The sequence below is a fragment of the Pseudoliparis swirei genome, chromosome 17 (genome assembly GCF_029220125.1).
Source record: "Pseudoliparis swirei isolate HS2019 ecotype Mariana Trench chromosome 17, NWPU_hadal_v1, whole genome shotgun sequence".
Classification (NCBI taxonomy): Eukaryota; Metazoa; Chordata; class Actinopteri; order Perciformes; family Liparidae; genus Pseudoliparis; species Pseudoliparis swirei.
Genome location: NC_079404.1, coordinates 5,081,404 through 5,105,822, shown reverse-complemented (window position 1 = coordinate 5,105,822; position 24,419 = coordinate 5,081,404). Strand labels below are relative to the sequence as shown.

At 42.5% G+C, this 24,419-nt stretch overlaps 3 protein-coding genes across 6 annotated transcripts in view; 1 reads left to right on the top strand and 2 right to left on the bottom strand.

Moving 5' to 3' along the window:
* Positions 1-2,087: 2,087 nt before the first annotated feature.
* Positions 2,088-8,272, bottom strand: zic2b (zic family member 2 (odd-paired homolog, Drosophila) b). Its single transcript, XM_056436163.1, has 2 exons — positions 7,506-8,272; positions 2,088-4,528 (listed from the first exon to the last, which is right to left on the bottom strand). Exons 1-2 carry the CDS (start codon positions 8,026-8,028, stop codon positions 3,897-3,899), a joined length of 1,155 nt encoding a protein of 384 aa, XP_056292138.1. The 5' UTR covers positions 8,029-8,272; the 3' UTR covers positions 2,088-3,896.
* Positions 8,273-10,153: 1,881 nt separating this feature from the next.
* Positions 10,154-24,419, top strand: part of vps8 (VPS8 subunit of CORVET complex) — a 39,629-nt gene continuing 25,363 nt past the window's right edge. For 3 of the 4 annotated variants that reach the window (XM_056435240.1, XM_056435243.1, XM_056435244.1), the window contains exons 1-13: positions 10,154-10,251; positions 11,129-11,197; positions 11,956-12,086; positions 12,303-12,399; positions 13,144-13,176; positions 13,325-13,379; positions 19,523-19,647; positions 20,453-20,539; positions 20,710-20,777; positions 21,607-21,760; positions 22,056-22,115; positions 22,704-22,811; positions 23,331-23,411. In XM_056435240.1, the coding sequence (XP_056291215.1) occupies positions 10,180-10,251; positions 11,129-11,197; positions 11,956-12,086; positions 12,303-12,399; positions 13,144-13,176; positions 13,325-13,379; positions 19,523-19,647; positions 20,453-20,539; positions 20,710-20,777; positions 21,607-21,760; positions 22,056-22,115; positions 22,704-22,811; positions 23,331-23,411 (1,140 nt within the window). In that variant the 5' untranslated portion in view covers positions 10,154-10,179. Of the gene's footprint in view, positions 10,252-11,128; positions 11,198-11,955; positions 12,087-12,134; positions 12,154-12,302; positions 12,400-13,143; positions 13,177-13,324; positions 13,380-19,522; positions 19,648-20,452; positions 20,540-20,709; positions 20,778-21,606; positions 21,761-22,055; positions 22,116-22,703; positions 22,812-23,330; positions 23,412-24,419 lie in introns of those variants that run through there. The other variant, XM_056435241.1, reaches the window with a different exon arrangement.
* LOC130206950 (DELTA-sagatoxin-Srs1a-like) lies at positions 13,530-17,400 on the bottom strand. Its single transcript, XM_056435245.1, has 3 exons — positions 17,286-17,400; positions 14,887-15,004; positions 13,530-14,242 (listed from the first exon to the last, which is right to left on the bottom strand). Exons 2-3 carry the CDS (start codon positions 14,952-14,954, stop codon positions 13,816-13,818), a joined length of 495 nt encoding a protein of 164 aa, XP_056291220.1. The 5' UTR covers positions 14,955-15,004; positions 17,286-17,400; the 3' UTR covers positions 13,530-13,815.

Here is a 24,419-nt window from a genome sequence, read left to right as displayed (position 1 = left end):
TCTACTGGTTATCCTCAAAAAGGATCCTGTGCTGGCCACGGGATGTGATTCAGAAGCTCATGCAGCTACATGTGCTGAACAAAATATAATAATAAGAGGTTTGAAATGGTTTATTAAACAAATTACATTTTCATGTGCATGAAAAAAACAATTGAGGTGAAAAGTTCATTCTCGATGTTTGTTGTCTTGCTCTCGCTCTGCACGTGTCTCATGCTGTAAACCGGTGGACCTACACCACAAATGCACATTTAATTGATCTTTCAAAAAATTGCTATAGTGCCTCTAACCATGTGGGCTATATCTTCAATAATAATTAATATGTGTTATCCCTGAGACACTGTCTGACTTGTGTCTCATGTCTTCTCTTGTTCCACCAGATGGACGCGGGTCATCACACACACGTCACTACTGTAGATTGAAGATGCCTCCTCATCAGAAAATGGATGTGTTTTATGCAAAATTTAAACCGCGGCCGATTGATCCGATTCATCCCTGACGTCCATTAATCATTTAACCCATACAGCACCAGGCTACAGATTATTTTAGCTGGCCTTCATGAATTATGTGGTTGGAAGCCATGAGCATCCGTATAGCGAGCCCAACTATGATCACACGCAGTTCAACTCATGGTCGTCATGGTTTCCCAAATCTTACGAGAATTTTCCAGAACATCAAATGGTCTCGTAGCCAGAAAGTGGGCTTTGAGGGTTTATTTGGTCAAACGGTGTTTCAAAGGGCTGCACAGCGGTGCAGTGGTCCGTGCTAGAGTGTTTTATAGCGTGAACCCCCTCCCTGTGTCAGCAGGGGTTGGAACCAGATTCCTCCCACAGTCCACAGACAAGCCAAGAGGTTAATTAGTGACTCGGCTTTAGCTCAGTGGGGTAAGAGGGCCGTCCTGCAACCGCAGGGTTGTGGGTTCGATCCCCGCTCTCCCCATTAGTTGCAAGGCGAAGTGTCCTTGAGCAAGGCACTGAACCCCCAGTTGCTTCCCGGGCGCATCACCGCAGCCCACTGCTCCTTAATAACTAAGGATGGGTTAAATGCAGAGAACTAATTTCCCCTTGGGGATTAATAAAAGTGTATATTCTTATTCTTATTCTTAAACCGCACCAGAAGGCGAGTTGTTACAGTAAAATGGTTGGATAATATTTCCAAGGTCAAACATGAGCTTTCACGCTCTGCTGGCGCCCAATGACACTGGCACCCAGGCATATGAATGTAATCTGTTCTGTGGTCACATTTTGCGTCAGATCTCTGGTCAGCAAACCCCCGGACGCTCACTGCAGCCCCAGAGCTCCTAAATACCTAGGATGGGTCTGATGCAGAGAAGAATTTCCCCACGGGGATCAATAATGGATACATTTATTATTATATTATAGCTTCACACTGAACTCTTCATGTAAGCCCTGTTCTCTTCCAGCCTAAAGAGCCTGGGTTAGGGTGAGACAGGCTGTAGGAATGTCTTGTCACCGGTTTACAGAAAGTCAATTAGATTAAATTAAAGTCGGCAAATGTTGTGGATTAAAAAAAACAAAAAAACTGTTTGGTTACATTTTCATTTCAGATTCACTTGTGTACTCTCGTGATTGCGACTTAGTGTCGCTAAACCCGAGGGCTATGGGGGTAGAGAACGGGTTCATGTTAGCCATCTTCATCTGACACGACGTCTTCTACTGCGTGGTTCAGTGGGGGTCTGAACCAGAAGCCTCCGAGGACTTGAGATCTGGTGTTATACTGCAGAGATACGCTCTCCAATAATCATTAGCTCGGATACGTCCGCTCTCTGATGAGCTGAACATACTGTGGAGAAGACAAATTGAATCCATCTGACGGACAGATTTGTACTCACAAAAGATTTGAAAGCCGCAACCCGATTTTGGGTACGTTTATAAATACTAGTATTTATTAGCTGAGAGATTCTGAGCACTTGATATCATGAGAGGGCCCTTAACCTTAGTCAGTAAGCACCTAAGTGTCCCACGGGTACTTTAAAGTGTTTTTAACCCCAAATAAGCCAGTCGAGCGCACTGGAAAGCGTCCTGATGTTATTGAGAAGGCAGAATCTAATATGACAACTCACTTCCAGATCAAATGTAATGGATTTTTATTCTGCTTAGTTTGTGGCTGCATGCCAGGGACATTCATCCATCCACCATCTGTATTCATACCAGCTTATCAGGGTCATAAGAATGCTGCAGCCTCTCACAGCTCACAGCGGGAGAGAGGCAACACACACACATCTACACCGACGGGTCATTCAGTTTCTAATTATTTGGACGTGAAGGCTGTGTTAGAGGACCCTCGAGCAGGGAGGCGCCGCCATGCTGACCATGTGATAGTAATAATAATGCAAACTTCATCATCTGGGTCTGAGGAGCTGCTCACTAATATCTGGAGATTATTGCTGAGAAAACAAAACTTCAATGACACAATTGTGTTGTTAAAGTTCTGGGGGGTGGAGAAAAACAGGTTTTAAACGGGCGCCTTGATAGCCAACAAAACCGATGAACGCTAAATACAATTCAAAAACTATCCATCACTTTGACCTACTGTACTGACTGTAGTTGTGCACATTGTTCCTGTGCAACGAGGGATTATTAGACACATTTTAAGTTCGCTCATTTCCAGGTCCTAAGACCTTTTACTTTGTACTTTAAACCATCTGCTTCAGGTTTTCTCACACATTCACATCCGGCTTGAAAGGAGCTACTCGATGATGTGCATTGATATATATACACGTCACTTATTCACCTTTTAAATTGTTCTCAATGCAGTAACTTCAAACGGAGATGGAACATTTGTCCCAAGCTGTAACACAATCGTACACGATACATTCGGCTCGTTTCCCTCGATTCAATGACGCAAACATTGAGTCAATTTTTTCAAATCCACTTTTTATGGCGGCACCATTTGATCAAAGGGAGCAAAAAAAAAATACTGGATGCCTTGCGCATCATTTAATACACGGTTTCATGTTAAAGAAGGATGTGTATGACATGTATGGGTCCTGTTTGGAAACATTGGGGGTCTTCACTAAATTGCACATGGAGTGTAAACAGATACAGGTGATTAACCCACTGAGCGTAGTCCATCGGGTTGAAGAGGACGAGGAAACACTTGATGATCAGTACGGAGACGGATCAGACCCCACCGTCTCCAAACCGCAGCTTTTAGACTGTGATCACAAAAAACAAGTTACGACCAACGGGTTTGTAAGTAAAGACCTCAGTTTGCTTCAAACAAAGTGCTCATCGGATTAGATGGCAACCCCTTTTTTTTTTTCGACAGCAGAATCGGCAGTTTAAAAAAACAACTATCTGGAGGTTGTACAAACTAGTTTGTTAAAAACATACTGAGGCCCTAACAGCCACGGACCTGCTGCTGTCACCATGTGAACAGTGCCATCGTGAGCTCAGGTAAACATGAACCACTTTCTATCAGTGTCAATGTAGCCCTTGAAATTGCTTCATTTAGGTGGAGCTCCGAGATAAACTGGTCAATAATCTGCCTCCCTAGAAAGGTCATCGGGTACACACACCCTCTTCATATTCTTGAACAGCAAGCAGAGCAGAACACCAACGCCCCCCCTGATCCATCTGTACGACGTTATCCCCTTGGTTAGTCCAGGTTAGCTAGCTGACACTGATTGGTCAAACCGTTGTGATGGCAACATTTGGTCCACAGATAGTGATGATTCTATTAGAGAGTTAAAAAAAAAAGAGTCTCCATCCGATCACAGCCGTCTCCATCTCAGAAGGGCCACGGATGTTGAACCGCAACCTTCTTCTGGTTCTGGAAATGTACAGCAACTATGATTCCCCAGAGCATCCCTGGCCTGACCTGGGTCGGACAACGTATGTTCTTCAAGTCCAAAATTCGTCCCCAGTCCCTCCATCCTACGTGACGTACTCCTCGTCATCGCTAGGTTCTGATTTGATGTGGTCTGGGTGAAGGAGAGGAAAGTGTGGCGCTGTACTCCTGGTACAGACGTACCACTCCTTAATGTTAGACAACTGAGGTAAGGCTGGGTTGACTGAGCGCTGGCTCCTCAGCCGGGTCCTCCCGCTCTGCTGCTTCTGGGCCAGCTGACTCTTCAGGCCTGACAGAGAGAGATCCAGAGGCATCGCCATCGGAGACGAACTCCGCAGGAGCAGCTTGTGGTCAGCTTCGCTGGCTGAGCTGATGTCCAGCGCGTGATTGGACAGCAGAGGGAAATGAATGTTCCCATTGGCGAGTGACGGAGAGTGGCGGTTCATTTTAAGGTCGAGGGGCTCCAGGAGACCCTGATGAGGTTGTTGGAGTTGATGAGCGATGGAGTCGTAGACGTCCCGGGGTTCACAGGTGGGCGACGACTTGACGTGAACCTTCATGTGTTTGCGCAGGGAGCTGGGGTGGGTGTAGGACTTGGTGCAGCCCAGGGCCTTGCAGTCGTAGGGCTTGGAGGCCGTGTGGACCTGCGAGTGCTTCTTCCGGTCGCTGCTGTTGGCGAAGCGTCGCTCGCAGAACTCACACTGGAAGGGCTTCTCGCCTGCAACACAAACATCACGCTCACTGTTAGCACACTCTAGGATGGGCCAGTCAGTCATGGTCCACTTGCAGGGACACCAACTTGTCTCCAACACCCACACATGTGCCACTCACTGCTTATCACAGGTGCGTTGAATATCTTGAGTCATAAGGAACTTTGTATTCATTGAATGTGGGGCTTTGTTCAGGTAAAAGAGTTTTGGGACAAGGTCATTAAAAAGGTATTCTGTATGTAAAATGTGCTTTTAATATTCGAGAAACTGTTATTTCACTGTTTAGATGTTAATTAACGTGTGTATATTACAAGTAAAGTTACTTATTGCCTTAATGCCAAGACAACGTGATAACATTGGTATCTGGGGAAGCAATACGGTGAACTGTATGGGGTTGAAAGAAAATACCAAACTGAAATTCATATTGGAATATGCTTTTCCAATATGAAGTGGGCTTATTCATTATGTAAAAGTCAGGAGATTTGATCTTGTTCTCTTCTTATTCTGGGTAATAAACTGACAATACCAAGTGTCAACCAGTGACATAAGTGCAGCTCTGAATGGCACATAAAGAAATCCTCACTGCATTGTTATTTTAAATCCAAGCCAACAGATGATTTGACGTTGTATAAAAACTACTATATTAATAATAATAATCACGGTAAAGACCTAGCAGTCGCATCGTACATTTATTTTTAAAGGATAAAAAAAAAAATAGATTTCAGCTCCCAGGTTATTCAGATTTATGCATCTTCAGCAGTGCTTCGCCATTTAATTTCAACATTCACACAAATTGTTTTCAGGAATCGCATCTTCTTGTTATTATTATTATTATTATTATTATTATGCTGTTGCCCCACTGAGTCTGATTGACTTGAAATGTAACACATATCCAACTCAATTTGCCTCTCTTCATATATATGTGGCTCGTTTGCATGAAATTCATTTAAAAACCATCTACATTTCTAATTCCACTGGATCAACACCAAATGTATGAAGCAGATACAGAGATGCGTTACAATTCAACGCTGGTCTAAAAACAATCAATAAAACATATTTGCAAAATGGCAGGGCTGAGCAGGAAAATGGCCATTTGTTCAATTATCATATATCTTGGGAGATATCTTCATGCATTGTTTAGGAGGCGGGCCGAAGCATTTTGAGCCCAACAACGGGTATCTCTAAATTTGTTGGACAGAATTTCCCCAATTTTGGTCAACGTGGTCTCGGGACGGTATTCTCTGAAATCTGATGGTTTCATTCATATTTGGGTTCTTGTGGGCTCGGTCTATCAGATATTGGATCACGAGCGATCTCAACTTAACCTAAAGAAGCACAGCGAGCTTCGATCACATCAAATTAAGCAGCACCCATGTGCGTTTGGCTCGTCACAAGCTGTATTTTAGAAATTTCGTCTTCTTCATCGAGAGAAAAAAGGAACTTGTTGAATCTCCAAACAGGAATGCAATGTTTTAGGGTCCTCCATTATTGAGCCTAGCAAACAAAGGTTAATATTGTTAGTTTGTCATTAAATATATAAGAAAAACTAATTGCTGTAAATGAATGATCCAATTTTTGAATGCATCATGGTTAACATGTTTTGAGTATTTTAAGAACACACAGAATACGCCAGTCGTTACAAAGTACATCAAATAAGTCTTCTTAGAAATTCCAAAAGGATTTGACGAATAATTTACAAAACACACAAAGGTAATTGTAATACGTGTGTAGAGTACATGAAACCCTGAAGGCTGCTCATTGTTGCATGTGCCTTTCATTTGTGGGTAATTAGAACTACTGGAAATCTCTACCAATTATACAATAATATGGCATCTTTGTTGTGAAAGCTTTGCAGAGAAACAAACATTCAATACTTAGAATTGGTACAGAGGGAATTAAAAGGTTATATATTGAGTTAATTTTTTTTACACAATTGAGTTTTGAATAAACAGTTAGGCGTAAACTGACATAATAAAATGTGTAGTCCATAGATATAAATGTAGAACAGACAGATTCTATCATAGTTGTATTGAAACCTAGACCTGAGATGGATTAGTTATTGTGATGATTGTTTTGTGGTTTGTTAAAAACAAAACGTATACAAAAATTATAATTTTGCATTATTTTACCGACCGTGTCAATATCCAATAGAACTAACACATGTATATGAACATACATTTCTTTAGCAGTCTATGGCAGTTATAATGTTCCGCTTTTTTGTTTTATTTCCATAGAATTATTGATTCAATGTTACGGAGGCTGTAGTTTGGCGGTCCTAGTTTTGCTCACAACCTGGCAACCCAAGAGTTGCTCTTATTGTCAGCTTGTATTTGATTCATAAAGCATTAGTAATTGATTTATTAAGCATTTATAAATCCATTAGTTACAGCGTACACCCCATTCACAAAGGGTGCCACAGAGCAGCACTCACTGACTGAGTTGAGCGTGGCTTATTTTGATTTATTTGAACAACTGGTGACTGGTTTTACTTTATATCACACACAGTCATAAAATAGCTTGAGGTTACTGTCTGATTCTGAGTAGTAGAAAAACAAAAGGATTCCTGGGACCTATGGTTTTATGCAGACTGGAATAACCAGGCACGTGCACGTCTCCAGAGTTCTGTCGTGTACATCGAATCAATTTGATTGGGTCCTCGTCCTTATCCCTGTCTCACAATACAGCTGCTTTGTCCTGCTTCCTGTCACCTTGCATGACTCCCAAGCCCTTAGTTTCAACCCATGATTCCTCTTGGAAACGAGGGAGCAATGGAGGCCGGATGTAATAGGGTACTGAACTGAGCCTACGTAAACATGGAGGGGATTCCTAGCGGACTGGGAACAATATCTCTTAACCTCCGTATTCCCCGTCTGTCACGGAGGGGTGGTGGAGGGGGGCTGCCGTCTTCACGGATGACACGGATTTAAAAAACGCCATAAAGAGTCTCGCGCTCTGTTTTGCAGTCACACAATCATGAAACCCTACCAGTGTGCGTGCGCGTGTGGATCTTGAGGTTCTCGGAGCGTGCGAACATCTTGCCGCAGTTGGGAAATGCGCACGAGAAAGGCTTCTCCCCGGTGTGCACGCGAATGTGGTTAATGAGTTTGTATTTGGCTTTGAACGCCTTCCCGCCGCGCATACACTCGTCCCACATGCAGACGTGACTGAGGGTCTCGAGCCCCGCCGCTACATGCTCCGTGGTGACGTGGTCCACCAGCTCGTGCATGGAGCTGAAAGTTTGGTCGCAGACGGATGTCGCCGTCCGCCCGAGCATCTGTCTCGAAGAAGTTCGGTCAATCCATTTACAGACCAGCTCGGTTTTGACGGTGGGGCCTTTGGAGAAATCCAGCAGGCCGTCCATCCCGCCGCCGGCAACCCCGTCGGCAGAAGCGGAGACCCCGGTGGCTCTCGGCTGCGGTGGCGAGACGATGCTGGAAGCCCCGGAGTTGTTGTTCCCCAGCGGAGAAACGAGGCCATTGTGCCTGGCCACTACAGCCGTCCGCTTCATGCTCAGCGCGGCGGGCTGCCCCGCTCCCGTCTACTACTACAATCCTCTCTTCCACGTAAAAACGAGTTCAGTCCAACCCGCAAAGCGTGTGCCGCGGCCCCGCGTCCTTCCCGTGTGCGTTTCGGCGTAAGGGAGAGCGCATGCGGCGGTGTCTTTACCCCCCGCTGTTCGGTGTTAGATCCCGGGAGCCAGAGCCTCCATGCTGTTATTTACTGTGTGAATGGAGGTGAACGGAGTCGAAGGAATACAGCAGGCTGCGACCCAACACTGTCGAGGGGCGTCCTTGTCTCCTTCCCTTCTGGTTTCCTTTCTTCGTTCCCTTTCTTATTTTTCAACTAACAGAACAACGTTATGGTCCCCACACATGAATAAACACATATTAGTGAGTAAACTATGTCGCTGGCTCATGTGGATAACATAATTTTGTCAACCCAACATTTATAAATTAATAAATATTTATTAATTTATTAATACAACATATGTATTTATTTATTCAAATATTAAATATGTATATACACATATCTTATATATATATATATATATATATATATGAAAAACAGGATATGTCCTGTTAATTGTATAACCAGAATTTAAATGACCAACATTATGTTTTATCATTAGGATTTATTTCACCAAAATGGCCTTTCTAAAAAAGAAGTGAGGGAGCACCACTATTTACACTAAACCACGGATGTTAATGGTTAAACATAAATACATATTTAATTGATTTAATATGAATAATAATAGTAAAAATGCCAATTGATCTGCATGGTAAAGCCTGCTTTGAAAAGCAAGGTGTTAGGGAGAGCAGTCTGCTGTGGTGGAACATGGATTCCTTTCACGAAAAGTAATAATACCCCAAATCATACTTGTAAAGTACCATATACCCGTCTGAGAATAGAATAGTCACTATTTCATTGTACTACATTCCTCTACAGCTGCAGTTGTCTGATGCATGTATGCAGTGGAAGAATATAGAAGCATAACGTGAAAACACAAGTACAGATAACTCACAATTGTTCTGAACTAAAGTTCCAAAAGTCATTAAATGAGTCAATATGAGGTATGTGAAGGAATTTTAGTCATTCTTTAGTTTCAGAGATTATGGTACCTCTTGGGTGGGCCCCTCCACTGTTTTAGCCCAAAATAATGTGACATGAATGTTGAGTGGTCATTTCTTGTTTTTTTCTGAGCAGCATAATCAGATGAGTGTGGTTTGCACAATGTGGACCGACGGCTGTGCCAAAGAACAAAGTGAACCAAACACAAACCAACAAAAACAGTTCAAAATCAAAAGATATTGATGTTACCATGGTGTATACCACAAAAGCAGAACATCTTCATAATTGAGAAACTGAAATGAGTGAATGTTACTCCATATAAATAAAGTGTCATACATTATATGTATTTAAACCCTCATCTGCCCTTCTGAAGAGGAAGGATGTGTGTAGAAGTTCCCCACCCAGGTAGCAACTCACTTTTATTACGGTTAATTCTGTATTCTTATACATGCAACTCTGCGGAAAGGTGGACACAGGTTTATAAACCTCGATGGGTCAAGGCTTGATGGGAATTAGTTTGTGAATTTTGTCGTTCAGAATTATTATAATTTTTTTAATGGACCAGAAGTTGTAATTAGTGTAGTTCCTCAGGCTTATATGCACTGTCAAGTAGAAAGATTGATGGAGCATGTAGAGTACGAGAAACATTAGGGATTTTATAAAAGTTTGCAGTGGAAGAATTGAGTCCAAAACATGCATCAGCTACTCTATTCCTATGTCAGATACTGGACTGCTCAATAAAATTTGGTTATCAGTGTTTTTTTCCCGGTTTGTTTGGAATTGTTCTACTATTAGATTATATCTCGTGTTATTGCGCAGAGTTTTTAGTTTTTGTTTATTGTTATGTCAAATTGTTATGTCAAATTCCTTGTGTGTGTAACGTATTGGCAATAAACAGTTATCATTCTCATTCAGAAAGCAGGATAGATAACTCTGGTCCACCCTCCAACATAGTGGGGGGCGGTAATGCATATTAACGCTGGTTGCCGTCCGCCAAAAGAAACCGACGAAGAAGACGTAGTCGTAGAAGAAGAAGAGCTGCCGCAGAGAAGCACAGGCGGCGAGCCCTTCTGTGAATGTAAACACAGCGATGTCGGAGTCTCCGGACGCCCGCAGCTTACTCTCTGCTTCCTCCCAGCTCAACCTGGCGGAGATGGACGCGGTGAGAGGACTTTCATATCCCGGTGTCACCGCGAAGGCGCGAGCGAGAATGAACCGAGTCCTCCCGTGGAATAGTAACGCTGTCACGGTATTCAACTGCGCTAACGTAAAGCGGCACCCGTATATTCACCGGCCACAGCTGAAACCCCTGCTGTCACTGTCCCAACGGTGACTTTTAACTGTATCAACACATTACTGAAGCGTCTATTACGACGTCCTAAAGTCTGAGCTCGTCACGTGATCCTATAAGGTTATTGTTTTGGCACACCGGTTTGCACGCGCACGTCGAGACGTAGCCACACATTCATTAAAACCAGGAATGTTGGTACTAGCTGCCCTTAAGACAGTGAATTAATAAATACATTTCTTCCGCTTATTTTCACAAGTTTGAAAAAGAGGTAGGTTTAATTGTACAACTGGCCCGTCAAGTGGTGCGTTCACGCGCCCTCTTTTCCCGTCGTGTTTTTTGACACGCCCAACAAACTGGAGTAAACTCACTGAAACGGATATTGATTTTTGATAATGGGATGTAATTCATAACATATGATCATTTCCGGTTCATGTACATGCTATCTGTAATAACCAGTAAGACTGCCACAGTCTGAGTTCAATTAAAAGGTTGGCAGCACTTCCCATAAGCCTACTACTTCCTATGTGTCTGTAGTAGATTGAGTTCATCAATATTGATTGGTCAACTATATTGTATCTTTTGCATCACCAGCATGCAGCTTTTTTTCTTTCCCAGCTGTCTCCATACTTGTGACACTTCTAAATGCAACACTTCCTCGCATGCAAATGTGTGGGATCATTCTTCGGGAATGTTTTTTGATAAAGATAAAGAAACCAATAATTCTTACCCGAAACACTTCTGTTCTCAGATCGATGATAAGGAGTTTGACATTCCCCAAGTAGACACACCTCCCACACTGGAGAGCATCCTGAATGAGGTAAGTACTCTGTGACTACCACAACACCACTGTATCACACACTGTAAACTAAATAAAGATAACTTTGTCAAAGTAATTTAGATCTGCCTTAAGAAGCTGCCACACCGCTTCAGAGAACCACGGCTGTATTTGAAACAGGTCTATTTTACAGACTTTAATTCTCTTTCTTGAAGTGAATGTCATCTTGCCATAGTGAGAAACCTCCATGCAAACTCATCACTTTCTTCTGTCTTGATCAATTCAGTATGATGTAGAGCTGCAACAACAAATCGATAAAAATCGATTATTAAAATAGTTGCCAACGAATTTCATTATCGATTCGTTATGTCGCGCGATTATTACGGCACTCAATAAGTCGCGGAGTATAAAAAAAGTAGAGTTGAGCGCAGAGCGGCGCAGGGGAAAATATCCATTAAAAAATTTCATGACTTTTCCAGGTTTTCCATGACCGTGTTTTGAATAAAGGGTTGAAAATTTCATATTTTTTTAAAAATCCGATTAATCGAACAAAATAATCAACAGATTAATCGATTATCAAAATAATCGTAAATTGCAGCCTGTGTATGATGTACATTTCCACAACACTAAGTCCAACAAAACAACAAGTCCTACCACTCTCTCTTTTTCACAGTAATGCTGTAACACATGAAGTGTGTATCACATTTGTCGTATAGACTTGTAATCCCAAACAGAATGGAGGTCCAACCAAATTTGGTGTGTTTCTTTCTTTAAACTATTTTCCTGTGTGCTGTCTGCAGCTGGAGGATGAGGAGGAACCATTTGTGTTGGAGGATAGCTGCGTGCTAAACACAGACAGCATGGATGCTCACTCCTGTGACACCTCCTCTCTGGCTAGCTCTGACAGTGGAGACCCAGCACACCTCAAAAGGCATGAACACACACGCACGCACACACACATACACTGCTTCACCTTTGGCACATAAGTCACTTTGAAGGTATCCCCTATCACTGCTTCACAGATAGTTATTATTCATAACGTACTGTTGGTGCATTGCTTCTTCTATGTACACGTTAATAACATGGAAACTGTTTGTGTGTGTGTGTGCATGTGTGTGTGTTTGTGTGGACATGTACACGTGTGAAGGAAGAGGAGGACCGTGGATCTGAATGCGACCGTTCATGGGTCTGTTCTTCGACACAGCCTGATGAAGGGCATCTCTGCACAGATCGTTTCTGCTGCTGTAAGACCACACACACACACACACACACACACACACACACACACACACACAGTGTGTTCATGCCTTCACCCGGTCCATCTCAGGAACATCTGGAGGGAATTTGTCACAAATGTCCACTTGGATTTAAGGATGAACCGAGTAGAAGTTGGTGGTCACTGTGATCTAACAAAACATATTTTGTTATCACAAATCTAGGATTCATAATGATGACAATTTCACACAAATGTGTTGAAGGATCAAATAAAGGGAGGACATTTTGGACAGACGTGGACGTAAAACCACAACATGAACGGTTGGCAGATGCGTTATTTCTAGTTGATGAGCTCCAGTACAGTGTTTCGATGTGAAGGCGGTGAACAAAATGAAATGAAACATCCCAAAATCACGAGTGCTTCCATCCTTCACGTTTGTCTTTGATGATATTTCTCCTTGTTTTGTCAGACGGCTGCACAACATTAAAACAATCGGCTTTTAGCTGGCTCACTGAAGCTGATGGTAATCACTGGGCTTGAGTCTCTGTCCTGTGTCAGTCACGTGATCTGTGAGTGACAGGGTTCTGTTTGGAAAGATGATCATCTGTATTTTTTGGTGTGTAGATTTTGCTGCCGAAAGTCATTCTATTCATCGAAACAGACTTCAGCTTTGTTTTACTCGCTTAAAAATTGTACATTTGTTGCGTAGTAGACTATTACATACATTTATGTATTCAAGCATAGTAAAAAAACACTTGAATATTTCCCTCAGGACAAAGTGGATGCTGGACTGCCAACTGCTATAGTGAGTATTTTTGTATTTTTATAAAAAAAATTGTTTATAAAATTGCGATTGTGTGAGTGCTGCTGGAGGCAGGACATGTAAATAGTGTTTCACTGTTTGCTCTTTGTTTATAACTTCCATTGTAAGAGGGACGTTCTTTCCATTTCAGACAGTGTCGGGTGTGATTGTTGTCGGAACGTCTCACGGTCTGGCTCTGGTCTTTGGTGAGTCCCACTCAATTCTGCTCCTTTTATACACAATCTGTATAAAAGTTTCGGGGTCACCCAGACAATTTCGTGTTTGCCATGAAAACTCACACTTTTATTTATCGAATGAATTGCAAAATGAATACAAAATATAGTCAAGACATTGACAAGGTTTGAAAGAATGATTTTTATTTGAAATATTCATTTTGTTCTTTAAACTTCAAGCTCAAATGAAGACCAGTTTCAACCCTTTTATTTTACTTCGATCACACCAGAAATAACATAGTGTTTGATTACTCTAATGTGTAACTCATATTTTAAGGATATTGGTTGATGAGCACCTCTGCAGCCAGTTACCATTTGTGTTAGTTGATTTAACCTTAATTATATGAAAATATTCTATTACAATGACTGTGATCACCTGATATAGCAACAGTAGGATGTTGCTTCTGTCCTAATACATGCTAGTACCACTGACATCCACCCTCAGGACTGCTTCTCCTGAGTCTGACATGGAGGCACTGACAATAACATAGTCGCCCTCATAAGAAATGGAGGAGCCATCGGCCTTTGCTCTGACAAAATTATTCTCACTTCCATTGTACATGGCATCGTAAAGATCAAAGTCGCAGTTGCTTCCTCTGTCGAAGATGCCCACGGCGAACCAGTTGGAGTAGAGGTTTCGGTCGTAGGGCACGGAGAACATGACCGCCATGGAGTGGCTGTAGTCGTTCATCTCGGGGTTGAAAATGTCATAGGTGAAGACGCCGACGGTACCGGTCGCACTGCCAGTGTGCTTGTTGAACAACGCGGTGCCATTTGAGCAGGGGCCCACCACGGGGGGCAGGGGCACCTCACAGCAGCCGCTCTCGGTGAACACCCTGGACACGGAGGGACACACAACACATGGGGCGGGTTCTACACAGAGAGCATCTTCCATAGGTTCAGTGGGGTTTCACATCAGCTTGACACACACGTGGTGCGATAAACATGTCGTTTACATCCAGCTACAGGAACCCTTGAGTGAGGTCAGTGAGGTCAGTCAATTGCAATCTGCGTTCCATCCCAACGGTGTTGGATGCGATTGGGGTCAGAGCTCTGAAATGTCCACATAGACGGCGGAGTATGCAGGGTAGTGTATGCCGCAGTACACGGAGTTTACGGTGTAGTGCATGTTGTTTACGGCATATTGTACTGCATGACGTCGTTTTGCAGGCCACGATATACAGTATCTTTTTTTATCTGATAGTTTGGCTACTTAAAAGTGGCATTATTGATTCCATGTGAATATTCACTCCAACCAATCAAGTGGTCTGGTCGTCAGTGGTGTAACTCCACCTTCTAGAATCGGCACAGCTTGCTTGCGATATAAGTACCAGTTAAGTCACGTATGAAAAGCCACTTTGACTAATGAAAACAATGGTACTGCTCCTCCAAAATGCAACCAGAGTAACTGCTAATATCAGCTGTATATGTACTCTCAATACCTTCAATGGAACAGATCTGTACAAAAGTAATGCCTCACCTCGGGTTGGAGAGAGTGTAGGAGCCAGAGTTGTTGTTGATCTCAACGGAGCAGATGCGATGAGGCATTGTGACGGAGTGCGGAGCGGCGGGCGCGGTGAAGAGGCTGGCCGTGTGACCTAGAGACGAGACCACATCATTTCAGAGCAGCAGTTTGTCTTTGTTGACAGCTTGGGTGTGATCGGCTAAAAGTCTAAAGTCAAAAAGGGCATTTACGTTACAAACAGTGTGCCACGAAGATGACGAAGAAGGCCGCAGACTTCGACCTCACACGGGGAAATCCATTTCCACAGCACCGAGCTGCCACTTTCTCCTCTGTTCTCACTGGTTGAATGTGGCCTCTGTTTATTAGCCCAGTGGTTCTCTAATGGGGCTACGTGTACCCCTGGGGGTACGTTCTGGCATTCCAGGGGGTACGTGATATTTTTCGAAATATATTTAAAATTAGTATCTATTAAAAAAACCTTTAAAAATATTTATTTAATAAATATAAATGTAAGTTCATTGTATATATTCTATTCTAAATCAGACACTGATGGCCCAGCGCTTTGTATGACATATTTGTTTGCGCTGGTTAGGGGGTACTTGGCTGTAAACATATCTCAGATGGTACATCACTGAAAAAAGGTTGAGAACCACGGATTTAGCCCACCTGTAAGACCTAACTCAGGTTTGTGTTCTTCCTCTCATTGGCTTCCATTGATCCCAAAATCCATATCGCACGTTGCACAGTGAGAGCCATCAGTCATTTACCACCATGTGACACGTTTGACCCAACTGTTAAAACTCCTACTTCCAAATAATGAAGTTGGACATTTTGACACGGCTTACCATGGTGACCCCAAGAACTCAACCCACTGCAAATGAAGACAACATGCTAAATAGACACACATGGGCAATTAAAAAAACAAAAAAACATCTTCTTCTGTGTGTGGTCATTTCTGCTGTATTTGCAGCGATATATTATGAAGGTGTTTTCTTAGCCGGTGTTGACTCAGGGCCACCGGGTCATACCAACTATTTATACACTCTGTCATACTCATTGACGTACACATGACATCTATTACATCTGTCCATCCTGGAGAGGGATCCTCCTCTGTTGCTCTCCTGAAGAGTGCTTCCCTTTTTTCCCTGTGAAATTGTTTTTTCTATTTCTTGGGAGTTTTTCCTGATCCGATGCGAGGTCAAAGGTCAGGGGTGTTGTACGTGTACAGATTGTAAAGCCCTCTGAGGCAAATTTGTAATTTGTGATATTGGGCTATACGAAATAAACTGAATTGAATTGAATTAAGCTTACGTGCACCCAGTCACCTCGCGACGTGTCGGTGCCAAAGAAAGGAAGAAAAAACGCGCTGGCCTTTTAAGAATTTGTGAAACTCAGTGAGCACAGGATGCCTCGACGGGGCCCCAACATGAATTGCAGACAGCAGATAAACGGGACAATGGCTGAGGAAATCGGCGACTAGTAGCAGGTTTATGCCACAGTCCAATGAATCAGAGACTATATGCTCTTGAGTAGAGAAGGTTGGTGTGAGGCACACCCATGCTTTCTTAACTTAATTATTACATCATACTGGATTTGTGGTGCTGCACTGCAAATATTCAAATGTGTGAATGCAGCTCCCTGATGAAATAGGATATGACCTGTTTGAAATAGGAGCAAAAAAGGAAAATCTATATGTTGCTGTTTCAGCAGACAGCCACAAGTAAATAATTTTACGTAAAAACATTCATTTAATCCTGGATTTACTTTACTTACACTTAGCTTGTGAGTATAAAAAAACACACAAATTATAGAAATCAAAAATGTATTGTCTTTCTCAGGAGTATTGTTTTTTTGCTGCTGAGTTATCGAGCACCAGATTGTCTACCGTGTGTTCAGAATTAAGAGGAGACGCATTCAAGACATTACTGAGATATCACCACATTAACCCATGACTTTCTGAGCTTCATCTTGGTGTTGTAGCATGTAGTGTACTTGTTTGGCACACGCTCTGCTTTACTGTCTGTTTATCAGATGTGCTAATCAAATTTTTTTTTCATATCACTTATTGTTTTGTGTTGATAATTTTTTTCATTTGACACTTTTAATGTTGGGGACCTCGGTAAGATCAGCTACTGCTATAGCAGAAGCTAATGGGGATCCACTAAAATAGCCAAATTCAATTAATGGCACAATTAACCAATAGACTGGTTACATGTTCTGATTTCTTTTTTTCTTTTTTTTTACATCCCACAAATTTACCTCAGAGGGCTCTGAAATCCATACGACACACCATACTGGTGACAAGGGATGTACAAAAAAATAATAATAACAGAACAAAATAGACACACCAACACAAATCAACACACTGAGCTAGAATCCCTCATGTCTCCTCTCAAAGTCACAGGAGTTCTTACCTTTTTTACGATCCGCAGAGTTAAGAAGAAGCTAAAAGCGGTCGTCGGTCCTGGTGTCAGGCAGGATGTGGTGGTCAAGTCACTTTATACTTGAGCTGCTCACACACACCAGGTTTTATTGACTCAGGTAGTCGGGACCTTCAGGCACCAGTCGACTCCCTCCTTATCTCCGGTCCAGTATCAACTGCCCCCTTCTGTTCCCGGACCTCGGCAACAGCCTTATCACCGCGAAATGATTGGATCGGCATTGTTACATCAACGTCAGCTTTTATTTGGACCTTCTTTTGTTGGAACCTTTTTTCCCCCAAAGAGGGTATCCACTGTTTGTACAGGGCGTCCCCAGGAGGGTCAGGACTGGGTGAACGCCAAGTATGAGGAGTCATGAAGTGACTGACCATGAAATGAGACGACTGCTCGCTGAACATTAGTTGCTGTAAGATAACAAAGAGTTTCTATCAGCAGTGTGTTGCACGAGTAGTATTTGCAGTAGCAGTAATCAGTGCATTGGAATGGAGAATGCGTCAGAGATGTGTTCATGCAGCAGCTTCCGGATGCATGTTCCTGCTCATTTTTTTCAGGGCACAAGTACCGATGCCCAATATCTGTAATCCAAAAAAGCACGCTGCAGGTGTGGGGATAATTCAAAGCCATACCGTGCCTACCGTTCAAAAGTTTGGGGTCGGTCACCCAGACAATTTTGTGTTTTCCATGAAAACTCACACTTTTATTTGTCAAATTAATTGCAAAATTAATAGAAAATATGAAGGTTAGAAATAATGATTTTTATTTGAAATATTAATTTTGTACTTCAAACTTCCAGTTCAAAGGAAGGCCAGTTTTATAGTTTCTCTCACCAGCATAACTGTTTTCAGCTGCGCTAATATAAAAAGGGTTTTCTAACCCTCCGTTAGTCTTCTAAGGCGATAACACAATGTACCATTAGATCACTGGAGATGGGCCTCTATACACCTCTGTAGAGATTTCATAGGTGTGTAGACTGTGTAGAATAGTCATTTACCACATTAACAATGTATGGAGTGTATTTCTGATTAATTTAATATTATCTTCATTGATAAAAACAGTGCTTTTCTTTGAAAAATAAGGACATTTTTAAGTGACCCCAAATTTTTGAACGGTAGTGTATATGTCAAAGCAATCAGTCAGCCGAGCCATTCTCAACTTGACATTTTTACAACGATGGTGCCAGTCGGCATAACAAAGACACAATTCTGCTGCGATGTCAGCTGACCCGTCACGGTGAAGTATCTGTCCCTGATCCATGGCAGTAGTGCTGGGTTCTGGTCTTTGATTTTTACCCCCCCCCCCCCCCCCCGGCCGGTCCTTTCAGCAACTTGCTGCGTTACAAGGGAACCTTTTCCATAATAAAGACACCCTTTGACAGACTCTCTCCATGATTCGTACACACACACACACACACACACACACACACACACGTTCTATACATGGCCCAAGTCACAGCTCGAGGTGTTTCTCCTGGCTCAGTTTCAGTCAGTGTTTTTTTCTTTTTCTTCTTAACTCTGACTCACTGGATGACTGCAGTTATTGGGTGTATTAATGGTGGACAGCAGTGGGAGTACAGGGACCATTATATCTACATTATATATGTATTGAGGCGGCGGTGGCTCAGGATTTGGGCGGGTATTTCCTTGGCTGGCGGTTCGATCCCAGGCTCTTCGTCACTTTTTTTAAGAACCCCTCCATCCCCCCCACCAAAAAACATATGAAGGGTTCTGGTTCTGGTTTCCGTCAAAGCAAGAGTATTCATGGCAGTTCTTAAGGTCTTATATATTGTCAAAATATGCAGATCTTAATTTCATGTTTGGGTTTTGCTGGGGTTTGATCGGAGCTGCGGTCCCAGCAGGGCTGACCCATGTCTCTCTGTATTGCTGACTTGATGCCTGGGCAGGAAAAGGTATGGACACCCTGTCAGATCAGGGCCCCCGTCATGCTTACTGTCGTTCATTCTGTATTCAACCCGACCGGCTCTTGAGGCGTCACCGCTCATGTTCCATTTTGGCTTGGCCGAGCTACGTTGGTGCATGCTTTGTTGTTTCGATTTGATTATTTGCAGATGGAAGTTCTTGCATTTGGTGCCAGTGTGTTGTGTTTTTGGATTGACATGCGAAAACTTTAAAACAGTTTACCATCTTCACCTTTTTCTAAGTCCATCCCATGCGTCAGCCGTTCAACCTGCCCCCCTTCATCCTCCTCTCCAGACACCAATCAGGCTCTACGGCTCTGTCTGGGCACCAAGGCCACGGGGGCAGAGTTCGGGGCGGTCTCTGCCCTCAGCATCAACCACGATTGCTCGCGAATGCTCTGCGGGTTCGCCAAAGGACAGGTACGTGTCCTCGGACACACGTGTGCACAGTCGCAAACAATCTTGTCGACATTGGCTGCAGTCAGAAAAGACAAAAAGAAGAGCAGTGTGTAAGAAAATCATGGGCTAGATTGTTCGATTTCTGAAAAATAATCGAGCTTTAATCGCAAATATGTTTTTACAGCTGGCTCCGTCACTTGGCTTGATTGCGTCTCACTATTTTTGTGCCAGGTTTTGTCCGGTTTGGGCCCTGAACGCATCTTCTTACTCTGAGGTGGTGGAGGGAGTGTTGCAGCTTAAGTCAAGTTAATGCATTTTAGCGGAACAATATTGGTCCTACTCCTGATCAGTCTTTGCTCTTCTAGTTTGTAGAGGCACACACTTCTCAGAATCCCAAGAAGCCTTTTATGAATGTTGAGCCTCGTGCTTTTCTCACTGTATTTGGAGCATTGACATAATTGTGTTTGCCAAATATCATGATATGAACATGACAGGTATAGTGTAATAAATAAATGATCAATGCCAATTAAATACATTTGCTGTCAATTAAATGACTAATTTCAGCACAGCGTATGGATCAAAGTTACACACTTAACAGTAGTATTTATTATTATTATTCATTGTAATTGCTCTTGTTCTTGTTCTTCTTGTTCCTGCTCTTGTTCTATTTATTATTGTTGTTGTTGTTGTTGTTCTTCTTCTTCTTCTTCTTCTTCTTCTTCTTCTTCTTCTTCTTCTTCTTCTTCTTCTTCTTCTTCTTCTTCTTCTTCTTCTTCACAATCTTTCTTGCTCCTCGTCATGTGTCTGTCCGTCTCTGAATGATTAGATCACAATGTGGGATCTGGCCAGTGGGAAGCTCCTGAGAACAATCACTGATGCCCACCCTCCAGGAACAGCTATACTGCATGTGAAGGTATACACACACACACACACACACACACACACTGTGTGGTGCGTGCTGTCAACACTCTTTCCCCATACACAATCAAAATAATGAAGCAAATTTGCTCGTCACACACACTCAGAAATTCGTCTTCCATAAGTTGGATCCCTGATCCAATAAAAACGTTGTTGTGTCATTAGTTCACAGAGGACCCGACTCTTGCAGTGTGCAACGACAGTGGAGGATCAGTTTTCGAGCTGTCTTTCAGGTAAATGACTTTCATGGCACAATGTATAACAATTTATGTGTATTAATCCCTTTGTGATATTGGGAATGTAACCATCACTTGATAGCTGCGAACTTCCATGACTTACTGGGATGCCTATTCCAGCCTCTGGACTGATTTCTGTGACAATCATATCCTCTAGTCTGACTCACCGGGTGTAGACTGTAGATTCAAAGTGCAAAGGGGTGTTGTCACTGATCTAAAGATGTGCTTTTTAAGATGTTTGCAGAGCAACAATTGGAGAACAATATTTTTGAAAACATGTCTATGGGAAGTAGCAAAGAAATGATCCGTCAAGCAGTAATACGTGAGAATGTTGAACGGTTTAATATCTGAAAATATAAGAGGGGTTATGTTTGACCCAAGTGTTGAAGTTCAATTCACCCTCTGTATTCACTGCCTGTCCCTTTGTCTGGGAACCCTCTATTGTCTCTGTATTGCGTATTAGTAATAATTCACTCATCATCTCCTCATCTCTCCCCTATATCTCTTCCCTTCCCAAAGCTGAGCTTTGATTGACAGGGTTTTCTTTCTCATATCTTGTATCTTTAATGGTAAAATAATGTGTTTTTTTCTCTGTTCACAGAGAAAATGTGTCTTGCATTACATGTTTATGATCCAAACAATCAACAGAATGATGTGAATGCTAAAACCGCATCATCAGCAGAACACAATGTTCCCTGTCAAGCACACACACGTATATCATATCCAAAAATGTCACATATTTTTCCGAGCGTAAAAAGACCCCTGTGGGAGGACCATGAACACAGTCTCTTGATTCCAGTCCCTGTGCGACTCCCTTTATTCCCAGGAGGGTGATGGGGATTCGGTCCTGTGACTCTCGATGTCTCTTCAGTGGTTCTAAAGGGGAGGTCTGCTGTATTGAACCGCTGCGCGCTCCTCCAGACTTCAGAGAGCATCCCATCACACAGTACTCTCTGCTGGCTATGGCCTCTCTCACTAAGGTATGCAAACACAGGAATCCATACTTTTACTCATTACATCTTGCACTCGTTATATTTGGGACACCACCTCAGTTTGGAGAAGTTATTAGATGTATCACATTAAAAAACCTAAACATTAATACGTTGATCTTTAGTTTCTGCTCTGGAGAAACTGACTGACAACAATTTTGGTGATAAGTTTAACTTTTATTTATAATCAAATGTAATAAATTAGATTATAAATGGCATATATTACTGAATATCAAAATTCAATGAATGACAACGGCATTTCTGCCTTTTGGTTTTCTTTCACCAGATTCTGGTGATTGGTCTGAAGCCCTCGCTGAAAGTCTGGATGACTTTTCCCTACAGCAAGGTCTGTACATTTGTCTGCTTGTTGACCTCTTTCATGTGTGCATGTTGGTCCAGATTAATTGATTCAATGTCATATTTAAATACCTTTACACGCCGGCGGTGTGTGACAAGTAAACGCCACAGAAATGCAAAATACCTGCCTGTGAATATTTAGCATTAAAAGTCTCTTGAGATCCCAGCAGCGATGTTAATTGGCTGTGGCAGTTTTTCAATAAAAGGTTGGAATGGTTTTGCGCAGGCAGCTGACCAACTACAGGGATACTATTGAAAAATCCACCTCTGGAAAAAAGTGCTTTATTGTTTATACGTTCTTTGTGAAATAATCCATGTAAAAGATTACAGAAGTCATGAATTCAACTGCCAATGTGAAGGCCTCACATCTATCCTAACACCTGCTTCTGTGCCGTCAGTTAGCGTGAGTTATTGATTGCACAGTAAGTCAGGGCCGTGGATTAAAAGGTTAATTTCGGCGTTATTTCCCCGGAGTTATTGAAGTCCTTCAATTTGTACGTTTGTGAATAAATGACATTCATTGATGAAACGGATGAACAAATATTTACAGGTGTGATGTGTGATTGTTTCTCACCAGCCCGACCCGTCCAGTGTTCCTCAGCTGGCCTGGCAGTTTGTTCCGGTTCAGAAGACGGTCAACCCCATCCTGGCTTTCTGTAAAGGAGATACAGTCCACTTCCTCCTGGTATCTGCTCAACTCCCTCAGAACTTCAAAATAGCAAAATACACAATCGACACAAAAGAAGTCCTTTCCGAATACTTTATTGACCTGGACTTTGCGAACACGTATTTTAATGTACCGGTAGTTTTTTTCCAGGGGCTATCTTCTGCTTCTACTACTTGGAACCACGATCAACACACCTGCTTTTTATATTCAGATGCTACAACTGTAGACAGTTTGTCTCTCAGAATGAGATGACAGTTGCATTATAGTAATGGTACAATCAAATTATGCAGCATCTGCATGCTTCATGAACAAAAACACGTCAAGGAGAGAGATGACTTGAGATTGGCAAGTTTAACTAAAACTAACTGACTTGAAGGCCCAAATAAGAGACTCATGGGCCTGGTTGTAAGATTTGTGTAGAAGCTGTTATGTAATATTTCCCAGATGTCTACAAGCTAAACTGCTTGTGTGTCTTCTAAGAGTGCTAGTCAGTGTGTGCTTTTAATGTTCTCCTCTGTGCTCCGGTTGTTTGTTCAGGTGAAGAAGGAGGAGACGGGGACCATCCATGTCATCAAACAGAAACAACTCCACCTCAACTGTGACATCATTAGCCTGAGTGTAAGTACCTAACTAGACCCGCCCCCTACAAGTCTTCCGCTCACTGTAGTGTCCACTCGATACACTCCACGCCTAAGCGGCGGCGCACAACGAGATAACGGAGGGAATTCCTCGATGAGGTCTCAAAACGAAAACAAATTCACAGGAACAATTTAATTACATGAAATGAAACAATACAAAGCGCTGAGACAGGATTTCTTTTGTTCAAGCAATCCGCCGAACTTTCACCGGCCTGTTTTATGTCTTTTACCGCGTACATCCCGTTTCCTCTCGGTGCAGCGATGGCTTTGGTCTCATTGGCCGAAGCTCCCCAACAGACTCCCTTACAGAGCCAGACCTTTGCCATGAACGGTGCTGCGATGCGTCAGTTAGCCTCCCGGCTCGCTTCTCTGAACAGTTCACACAGACGACGCAGATTTTATGCTTATATGGGATTTTTTTATTCGGAAACTCCCAAAAATGCTGTTTATTAAAAAAATCTGGGCTAAAGACATGTAGTGTGAACGAGGCAGAGGGCCAGGAGAGCTCATGACTGTCCCACCGTATAATCAGTGTTTGTCTGGCGGACTTTTGGAGCCCTTTGTCCTGCAACTCTTGTGTGGTGCTCATATTTGTGTTATTCAGCAAGTGTTCGTGGGTCTGGTGGACCTGCTGCATTTTTGTGTTTTTAATTCAACACAATGAAACAATTTTATGTTAAAATACTCAACAGATGTTGACTTCATTCCAATTTCAAGCAATTTAAATCGCATTTATGGTTAATATTTGCCCTTTAACTTTGTTAGATCACATTTATGAATTAATGTGCTACTCACTTTTTTAATAAAATGTAATAAAAAAAAGAAAATCTATGATAATCGAGAAATGATTGATGCTCCCGGCCACATGTTCTACCATCCCTGTGTAGTGTAGGAGGTAAGCATATGCTTAATCGCATCGTCTTCTTCAAAGTCAGTCAGATTTTCATAAATAATTCTCACATTCTGAAACTTCTTCCTCTACCTCATC